At 42.0% G+C, this 11,078-nt stretch overlaps 1 protein-coding gene across 1 annotated transcript; it reads right to left on the reverse strand.

Annotated features, from left to right (window-relative positions):
• Positions 1 to 505: 505 nt before the first annotated feature.
• On the reverse strand, positions 506 to 9,972 carry gp1bb (glycoprotein Ib platelet subunit beta). The gene is made up of 2 exons (XM_021606237.3): positions 9,821 to 9,972; positions 506 to 2,871 (listed from the first exon to the last, which is right to left on the reverse strand). The coding sequence occupies exons 1-2, from the start codon at positions 9,879 to 9,881 to the stop codon at positions 2,210 to 2,212; spliced, it is 723 nt and encodes a 240-aa protein (XP_021461912.3). The 5' UTR covers positions 9,882 to 9,972; the 3' UTR covers positions 506 to 2,209.
• Positions 9,973 to 11,078: the final 1,106 nt, after the last annotated feature.

Genomic DNA, 11,078 nt, shown 5'->3' on the forward strand with positions numbered 1-11,078 from the left:
ACCAAGAAGGAGAGTGATGAAGTGCTGCATCAGATGACCTGGCCTCCATAATCACCCGACCTCAACCAAATTGAGACTGGCACTGTATATGTTCAAATATGTTTACCATTATGCTAGCTAATTTTCCACTGAAGCTCACGCGTAAACAACCATGAATCGTTGTGTTCTGACACAGCGAGTAGGAAAGTTCCTTCCTTAAAACTTTATTCCGCAAGCTATTTCTTTATGCATTGCAATATTTTTGAATGATCCAGTGAATATTTATGTTTTATGTGATGAAACTGACAAACAATAGCTATTATGACAAAGCTATACTGTGTATTTGTATGATGGTGTCCTCCACTGCGCTGTGTGGAAGTATATGGAATAGCCTATTGTAGTTAGATCCATGTATAGAGTAGAAATACATGGCTCTGGCTGTAGTTATTAGGTCTAAAAAGACGGATGTCATTGCAGGCAATTAGACAAGCTTCTACTTCGACTGGAATGAAAATTCACAAACATATTTCCAATGTCATTTTTAATGGGCTGGATTAGGAATGTTATATAATGAAAACCTCCAAATAAAATATAGAAAATAGCCAACAGCTAACGTGCTGTATCAAAGTACATAAACACAAACATGTATTACAAGGAAATATAAATTGTGCTGATTCACCATCATATTGTAATTACACTGAACAAAAACGTAAACGCAACATGTAAAGTGTTGGTCCCATGTTTCATGAGCTGAAATAAAAGATAAGTTAAATTTTCCATACACACAAAAAGCTTATTTCTCTCAAACGTTGGGCATAAATTTGTTTACATCCCTGTTAGTGAGCATTTCTCCTTTGCCAGGATAATCCATCCACCTGACAGGTGTGGAATATCAAAAGCTGATTAAACAGCATGATCATTACACAGATGCACCTTGTGCTGTAAACATTGAAAGGCCACTCTAAAATGTGTAGTGTTTTGTAACACAACATAATCTCAAGTTTTGCGGGAGCGTGCAATTGGTATGCTGACTGGAGGAAAGTCCACCAGAGCTGTTGCCAGAAAGTGTTATGTTAATTTCTCTACCATAAGCCATCTCCAATGTCGTTTTAGAGATTTTGGCAGTACGTCCAACCGGCCTCACAACCGTAGACCACGTATGGTGTTGTGTGGGCGAGCGGTTTGCTAATGTCAACGTTGTAAACAGAGTGCCCCATAGTGGCGGTGGGGTTATGGAAAGGGCAGTCATAAACTATGCCGTAATGAGATCCTGAGGCCCATTGTCGTGCCTTTCATCCACCGTCATCACCATGTTTCAGTATGATAATGCACGGCCCCATGTCGCAAGGATCTGTAGACAATTCCTGGAAGCTGAAAATGTTCCAGTTCCTCCATGGCCTGCATACTCACCAGACATTGCACCATTGAGCATGTTTGGGATGCTCTGGATCGACGTGTACAACAGCATGTTCCAGTTACCGCCAATATCCAGAAAGTTTTCACAACCATTGAAGAGGAGTGGGACAACATACTACTGGACACAATCAACAGCCGGATCAACTCTATGCGGAGGAGATGTGTTGCGCTCCATGAGGCAAATGGTGGTCACACCAGACACTGACTGGTTTTCTGATCTTTTTTTAAAGGTATCCGTGACCAACAGATGCATATCTGTATTCCTAGTCATGTGAAATTTCAATTGACTGATTTCCTTTTATGAAATCTAACTCAGTAAAATCTTTGAAATTGTTGCATGTTGCGTTTATATTTTTGTTAAGTATATATACATCCGAAATCTTTAAAAATGCACCCATTTACAATTGTTTTATTATTGCTATCTAAATAAATGATAAATAGCAGCTTTAAAACAATGACACAAAACAGCATTATTAAATGTCAATTAAATGTTATATTCTATGTACTATTGATTCATAGCATGATATATTATTCTAACAGTGTTATTGACTGATGTAACCAACAAACACATTGCAAGAAGTCCTTGAAAATAGATGCAGAACCACTTCGATTTAGCCTAATTTCTTGTCCTGCGAGTTTCTCTGGAATTTCCTGTTTCCAGTGAATCTAACAAGCCCTTTTCTCCTCATCCTCATTCTTTTCTTACCACAGACCTGAAAGGGCTCCGTCATTTTATTGCTCACCAGCTTGTCCCCTTCAAGTGTCTCCTCTCCCTCTTTTCTCTCCTTGCCTACCTGGCTCTCCCCTCCCCTCGTCAGATGATGCTTTCCTTCATGGGCTCATACTCACTATACTCATTACTCGTAAGCCCCTCCCCCCCAGCAAAGCTCTCCTCTGTGGTCCACCGGGCCTCGCGGGACAGGCTCTCAAACCTCCTCAGGAACACGACCACAGCAGCCAGCAGCCCCGCCTGCACTGCCACAAACACAAACAAACACACCTGGGAGGCCAGTGCCAAGTCACAGTACCAGTAGTGACAGGACTCCAGCACCTCCTCTTCAGCCAGGTAGACCACCAGTGTCCCTCGCAGGCGGGGAGGGGAACTGCAGGTGATGTTGCTGTGGCTGGTGTAGCTGGCAGGGTGTCGGAGCAGCCAGGCACGCAGGTAGAGCACACCGCAGTCACAGGCCCAGGGGTTTCCATGGAGCGACACGGAGCGGAGGGAGGAGAGGAAGTCCAGAAGGCTGTTTGGGAGCGTGGTCAGCTGGTTGTCATGGAGACGGAGCTCGGTGGTGGCAGGAGGGAAGCGGGAGGGTAAGGAAGAGGTGGTGAGGGCACGGCTGCTGCAGTCTACCTGAGCACCATGACAGGAGCAGTACAGGGGACAGCTTGATGACCCTTGAACCCTCCCTGGGGTCAACAAGATGAGAAGACCCAGTAGTGGGGTCACACATGGTGGGAACCCCCTCATCCTCACTGTCAACGAGAGAGAGAAAGAGAGAGAGAGAGAGAGAAAGAGAGAAAGAGAGAGAGAGAGAGAGGATATGTTATACTGAAAAGGGTGGAGGGGAAACAATTACAACTAATGTTTGTGGACGTCTCTGCCATGTGAGGGATGTAGATATCATTTTAGTATGAGAAATTAGTCATTTTAGAGAACATGTCATTCCAAGCAAGGGAGATAGCCACGCAAAGAAATACATGTTTCCGGAGAGCGGGTGCCAAAGATGCTAGTTTGAATTCTTGAAAAAAAGTGATGATTAACAACACTGGAATAGTCCCCTTGTTAAATAAAATGTGAGAAAATAGGGACAGTGAGGATTCACAATTTGGGACAGCGTTGCAGGGTCGGGCAGATCACCCTGCCCATCTCCATGTAGCAGTTAAAGTTGGAGTTAGTGTTAACCTAATATTATAAACATAACTAACATCTAACCATGAACGGAAGAACGAGTTACTACTGTGTAATGTATATTTTGAGGATTTGAAAATGACATCTAACCTTTGAGCTTAATAACAATTCAGGGTAACACTACACTTACACGTGTAATTAGACTGTAACATGTACTGTAGTTAATTGTAATAACTCGTAGTTACACTGTAATAACCACATGTAGCTGGTGGTAATTGCAGTCTGTAATTACAGCGGTGTAACAACAAATGCGTGTTACCATGCCTGTTACTAATGGGCAAGTTTCCACTAAATTCACCAATTTAGTGTTTAGTTTCTTCTCAGCTGCATCTGATTCAGTACTGACTATCACAAGGTTGTAACCCCCTGTGGACAAAGGCTCTGGGTGTCTGAGACTACAACGGTTGGAGACTCAAAAGACTTGAATTACCTGTCCATGAATGCCCACTCTTCAAAATCTCCACTCAAGGTTGTTGCTAGCACTTTCTCCCCAAAAACTGTACCATCTGGGTTAACTTGGTTGAGTTTACAAAAACAGATCAGATATAGGTCAACCTCACTAACTGGGCTCTTCCATACAGATGTCATCCCTGATTATAAAGAAAGAAAATCTGAACCTCCTTGCCATCCAAGTGAGAGGTTAAACCCACAAGTACACCACAGAGTACATGTAATTACATTGTACTTATGAATGTATTACAAGGTGTTACACAGGATTTAGCTAGTTAAAATGAAGTATATCTTGAGGTGTGCTTACTTGTAATTATTTTGTACCTACAAAATATGTCACCCATTCTGACAATCGACTCATCAGCTTCTGAAAGTGCCATCCAAGTCAGAAAATCAACACAGTAATACACCACAGAGTACATATCTGTAATATCTGCATAAGTACAAGGTTGTCGCTAGTTGTTACACAGGATTCTGCTATTTAAAGTTAAGTGTAACTTTATACTTACCTGTGAGCAAGTTCTATATAATGACTTATTACTCATTACCAAGTGAAAGTACCTAGAAACAAAAGATGAGCTTCTACTTTAGTCAACAATGTAAAATACCTTACATTTCTTTCAAAATAACAAGGATTTTTATTGTTAGATTAATACATTGATTAATTAGATTAAGCAAAGATATAGGCTTACTCAATAACATAAAAATAACTATTTTAGTGGTGCCTCAAATCTGTTGCCTCTAGTATGGCGAGTAGCCTAGATAGCTAGCTAATTTAGAAAAATGTGATTATCTATTTCTTAATTTTTAACATTACAAGTAACACTAGAAATCGGCAACTCTGTCTCTGACTCTCTTCATCAGTTTCTTTTTTGTAATCATTTTCCCATCATGGAGTCTGAAGCCTTGTGGGAATCTGTGGTAGAGAAAAATAATGTATGATAATTTAGCATAGACACTTTACATTACCCGTATTTATCGTCATCATGATTTCTATGGTTTAGGCAAACAGCTAGCTAGACCAAGCTGCTACCTAGCCAGTTGTTCTGTTATCCAGCTAGCAATAACAGTTTGTGTTGACACAACTATATAGCTAGCTAACTTTAACATGCTGGGTGTGTATCAAATCAAATCAAACTTTATTTGTCACATGCGCCGAATACAAGTGTAGACATTAGCGTGAAATGGTTACTTACCAGCCCTTAACCAACAGTGCAGTTCAAGAAGAGTTAAGAAAATATTTACCAAATGAACTAAAGGAAAAAATAATAAAAAGTAACACAATAACATAACAATAACGAGGCTATATAAAGGGGGTACTGGTACCGAGTCAGTGTGTGGGGGTACAGGTTAGAGGTCATTTGTACATGTAGATAGGGGTGAAGTGACTATGCATACAGTGCCTTGCGAAAGTATTCGGCCCCCTTGAACTTTGCGACCTTTTGCCACATTTCAGGCTTCAAATATAAAGATATAAAACTGTATTTTTTTGTGAAGAATCAACAACAAATGGGACACAATCATGAAGTGGAACGACATTTATTGGATATTTCAAACTTTTTTAACAAATCAAAAACTGAAAAATTGGCCGTGCAAAATTATTCAGCCCCTTTACTTTCAGTGCAGCAAACTCTCTCCAGAAGTTCAGTGAGGATCTCTGAATGATCCAATGTTGACCTAAATGACTAATGATGATAAATGCAATCCACCTGTGTGTAATCAAGTCTCCGTATAAATGCACCTGCACTGTGATAGTCTCAGAGGTCCATTAAAAGCGCAGTGAGCATCATGAAGAACAAGGAACACACCAGGCAGGTCCGAGATACTGTTGTGAAGAAGTTTAAAGCCGGATTTGGATACAAAAAGATTTCCCAAGCTTTAAACATCCCAAGGAGCACTGTGCAAGCGATAATATTGAAATGGAAGGAGTATCAGACCACTGCAAATCTACCAAGACCTGGCCGTCCCTCTAAACTTTCAGCTCATACAAGGAGAAGACTGATCAGAGATGCAGCCAAGAGGCCCATGATCACTCTGGATGAACTGCAGAGATCTACAGCTGAGGTGGGAGACTCTGTCCATAGGACAACAATCAGTCGTATATTGCACAAATCTGGCCTTTATGGAAGAGTGGCAAGAAGAAAGCCATTTCTTAAAGATATCCATAAAAAGTGTCGTTTAAAGTTTGCCACAAGCCACCTGGGAGACACACCAAACATGTGGAAGAAGCTGCTCTGGTCAGATGAAACCAAAATGGAACTTTTTTGCAACAATGCAAAACGTTATGTTTGGCGTAAAAGCAACACAGCTGAACACACCATCCCCACTGTCAAACATGGTGGTGGCAGCATCATGGTTTGGGCCTGCTTTTCTTCAGCAGGGACAGGGAAGATGGTTAAAATTGATGGGAAGATGGATGGAGCCAAATACAGGACCATTCTGGAAGAAAACCTGATGGAGTCTGCAAAAGACCTGAGACTGGGACGGAGATTTGTCTTCCAACAAGACAATGATCCAAAACATAAAGCAAAATCTACAATGGAATGGTTCAAAAATAAACATATCCAGGTGTTAGAATGGCCAAGTCAAAGTCCAGACCTGAATCCAATCGAGAATCTGTGGAAAGAACTGAAAACTGCTGTTCACAAATGCTCTCCATCCAACCTCACTGAGCTCGAGCTGTTTTGCAAGGAGGAATGGGAAAAAATGTCAATCTCTCGATGTGCAAAACTGATAGAGACATACCCCAAGCGACTTACAGCTGTAATCGCAGCAAAAGGTGGCGCTACAAAGTATTAACTTAAGGGGGCTGAATAATTTTGCACGCCCAATTTTTCCGTTTTTGATTTGTTAAAAAAATTTGAAATATCCAATAAATGTCGTTCCACTTCATGATTGTGTCCCACTTGTTGTTGATTCTTCACAAAAAAATACAGTTTTATATCTTTATGTTTGAAGCCTGAAATGTGGCAAAAGATCGCAAAGTTCAAGGGGGCCGAATACTTTCGCAAGGCACTGTAGATAATAAACAGCGAGTAGCAGCAGTGAACAAAACAATTGTAGGGGGGGTGGCCATTTGATTCGTTGTTCAGTCTTATGGCTTGGGGGTAGAAGCTGTTACGGAGCCTTTTGGTCCAAGACTTGGCGCTCCAGTACCGCTTGCCGTGCGGTAGCAGAGAAAACAGTCTGTGACTTGGGTGACTGAAGTCTCTGACAATTTTATGGGCTTTTCTCTGACACCTCCTATTATATAGGTCCTGGATTGCAGTAAGCTTGGCCCCAGTGATGTACTGGGCCGTATGCACTACCCTCTGTAGTGCCTTATGGTCAGATGCCGAGCAGTTACCATACCAGGCAGTGATGCAACCGGTCAGGATGCTCTCGATGGTGCCGCTGTAAAACTTTTTGAGGATCTGGGGACCCATGCCAAATCTTTTCAGTCTCCTTAGGAGGAAACGGTTTTGCCATGCCCTCTTCACGACTGTCTTGGTGTGTTTGGACCATTATAGATCGTTGGTGATGTGGACACCAAGAAACTCTCGACCCGCTCCACTATAGCCCCGTTGATGTTAAGGGGGGTCAGTTTAGCCTGCCTTTTCCTGTAGTCCACGATCAGCTCCTTTGTCTTGCTGACATTGAGGGAGAGGTTGTTGCCCTGGCACCACACTGCCGGTTCTCTGACCTCCTCCCCATAGGCTTTCTCATCATTGTCGGTGATCAGGCCTATCACTGTTGTGTCATCAGCAAACGTAATGATGGTGTTGGAGTCGTGTTTGGCCACGCAGTCGTGGGTGAACAGGGAGTACAGGAGGGGAAAGTACATACCCCTGAGGAGCCCCAGTGTTAAGAATCAGCATGGCAGATGTGTTGTTGCCTACCCTTACCACCTGGGGGGCAGCCCGTCAGTAAGTCCAGTATCCAGTTGCAGGGGGAGGTGTTTAGTCCCAGGGTCCTTAGCTTAGTGATGAGATTTGTGGGCACTATGGGGTTGAATGCTGAGCTGTAGTCATTGAACAGCATTCTCACATACTGTAGGTGTTCCTTATGTCCAGGTGGGAAAGGGCAGTGTGGAGTGCAATTGAGATTGCATCATCTGTGGATCTGTTGGGGCGGTATGCAAATTGGTGTGGGTCTAGGGTATCCTGGAGGCTGCTGTTGATGTGAGCCATGACCAGCCTTTCAAAGCACTTAATGGCTACAGACATGAGTGCTACAGGGGCGGTAATCATTTAGGCAGGTTACCTTCGCTTCCTTGGGCACAGAGACTATGGTGGTCTGCTGGAAACATGTAGGTATTACAGACTCAGTGTGGGTCTGTAATAGGTTGAAAATGTCAGTGAAGACACTTGCCAGTTGGTCCACGCATGCTTTGAGTACACGTCCTGGTAATCCATCTGGCCCCTTCCTACTAACTACCTACTATGCTAAATTGAAGTATCAAAAAAGGCTAAACAAATTGCATGGAAAACTTACTTTCTCATTCCTGCGATTACGTTTTTGACCTACAACACTTTCTCAGCAATCGTGTCTGGATTTTGCAAACTGACCGATGTGGCAGATGTGTTGTTGCCTACCCTTACCACCTGACGGGCTGCCCCCCAGGTGGTAAGGGTAGGCAACAACACATCTGCCATGCTGATTCTTAACACTGGGGCTCCTCAGGGGTATGTACTTTCCCCTCCTGTACTCCCTGTTCACCCACGACTGCGTGGCCAAACACGACTCCAACACCATCATTACGTTTGCTGCATAAATGATGTAATATGCCAGGGAGATATGTATACTGTAGCTAAGAAAGTAATACAAAGTGTATGTTGTGTAGTAAGCTGTTGGTAGCCCATGTGCACCCTAATAATTTGGTCTATTTTCACCTCTTAATTGTGCCTACTGTTCTGACTTGGTGGTGCACATGTAGCCTATAACCTGTTTTTGAGAAATGTAATCATAGAATATTGTAAAAGCTTTCATTCTCTGCTTATATGCCCCCTTTATTTATTCCACGTTTCTGACTTGGTGTACAGGGAGAACAATGTAAAAAATGGCCCATGTTCTGAATTCTATCGCTGTACATGTCAAAAGTGCTGAACAAATAGTTATGACTACGTCTGTCCTAGCTCGCTCATTGATGTCTTAATCAAAATTACGGATAGCCTTTTATCCGCTTGTCGTCCCCTTATGCATAGTTTGTACATCTCAATTGTCAGTAGAAACCACATTTGTTTAAGCAAGTAAGCCGTATCAGCTATGTTTTTTTATAAGGCAGAAAATGAGTCTGAATTAACTGTTTCGCTGCCAGACAAGATTCAGCTGTCGCAGTGTATTGTGCAATTAATGTTTTGTGTTGTGGCTTTGCTGGCATGCATCCCACAAGTCTTTTCTGTTGCCCCACCAACATTTACATGCTAAAATCGCCACTGAAACCATTATTCAAACAAGCTTATTAGACTTACAATGTAACGTGTCTAAAATGGTTTAATTAGTGCTTAAAGGTATTGACCCATTATTTAACAATTGAAAGTATTTTTTGACGTGAACCGTTGTAAACCCGTTTTTGCCATTGGGCCTGGGATTCAGACTCCAGATCTTTATTGGAGACTTGTCTCAATGAGGTGGTCGGTTTTCAATTGGCTAACACTTATCATGTGGTTTGTGCAGGGTGAAATAGGGTGCGTTGAGATGCTATCGGAATCTTTAACATTTGTAACAAGCACGGTAAGAAGCATTCATTGTTACAACCCGGTAATTACAGACTGCAATTGCCACCCAAATACATGTTATAAAAGTGTAACTATGAATTATTACAATTACAATAATTGTTAGTGTAATTACATATGTAATTACACTGTAATAAGGACCCTTTAAAATTAAGTGTTACCCAGTTCAGTTATACACCACAGTAGTTCTCTACAACTACCGCTGGAAGAAAAACTTCTCTTTGACAGGTTATTCAGACGTCTGAGACCATTCTCCAATCATACACTGAGACAGCCTAATAAAACAGTAAAGTTATGGTCACGCTGAAAGGTGTAATGGTCTCGTTATGGTTAGGAGATGGTGACTTACCTTTGCGTGTGTTTGTGGCAGGAGTGGTTGGTGAGACTGCTACTAAGTCACTCTGAGGCATGAGCGTGTATGAAGTCACAGCTGGCTTGCACTGATAAAGCACCCTGCCACTCACATGCACGCACACACGCCCTTCTGATGGGACACAGGAAGGACATGTCTATTTGATGCCAGCAGCATTTTTATTCCTTATTTACTGACCACAGAGGCTCCTGTCTAGGAGGCCAGATGTACGTTTCAGGGGGATTTATGTATACAGTTAATAGTTCCTTCTCTTGGTACAACCCAGGGTAAACTGTCCCTACAGCGGCTCGTAGGGTTCACCATTTCCCACAGTAACTATACTATAGCTGCAGCAAGGCCCTTCCCATCATTCAGCTCTATACAGTCAGTTGAGTTAGTGATAGAGGGGTAGTGAGGTCCAAGGAGATAAATTGTGACTCAGTGCTTTATTCAGCTACAGGTGTGTTGTGTCTTTGGCATCATTAAGTTGAAGACTGTTATTTTATCAAATCAATTCTCTGTAATTATTATTACGTGATTAAACTAATGATGTAAATGTAATTAACTAGGAAGTCGGGGCACCCAGGAAAATCTTCAGATTACAAAGTTTTAATTTTCCGAATATAACTCTTCAGATATTTTAATATCTGATCAATTAGTCTTCTAATTAATGAATTATTCTTTACCTCACGTTAGTCCCATTCCAAACGTCGTAAATTGTTGGTTATCTGCACGAACCCAGTCTTTGCTATGAATCATTCATACATCAATTGTCTTAATCGTTTATTTACTAACTAAATAATCACAGAAATGCATAACAAACAAATAGTAGGCATGGTTACAAGGAAATGATAGGGGATGGAAGAGGACTGGCCACCCCACATAGCCTGGTTTCTTCCTAGGTTTTGGCCTTTCTAGGGAGTTTTTCCTAGCCACCGTGCTTCTACACCTGCATTGCTTGCTGTTTGGGGTTTTAGGCTGGGTTTCTGTACAGCACTTTGAGATATCAGCTGATGTACGAATACATTTGATTTGATTTGATGTGCCCTAGTGGGCTAAACCGGTATGATGGCTTGGTAGACAAAGGGACTGAGAAGTGCGCGAAGAACAAAAGTCACTACACAGTTGATAATTATAATAATTGAAATGCTAATCCTTTGCACATGAACGCTCACTCATTCGGGAATAATTGCAATCAATATTTATATTTACACTCAGTGTGTCGTCATGATCTCTGTTGGAATCGTCCGTCTTT

The sequence above is a fragment of the Oncorhynchus mykiss genome, chromosome 6 (genome assembly GCF_057628025.1).
Source record: "Oncorhynchus mykiss isolate SJ-2025 chromosome 6, ASM5762802v1, whole genome shotgun sequence".
NCBI lineage: Eukaryota > Metazoa > Chordata > Actinopteri > Salmoniformes > Salmonidae > Oncorhynchus > Oncorhynchus mykiss.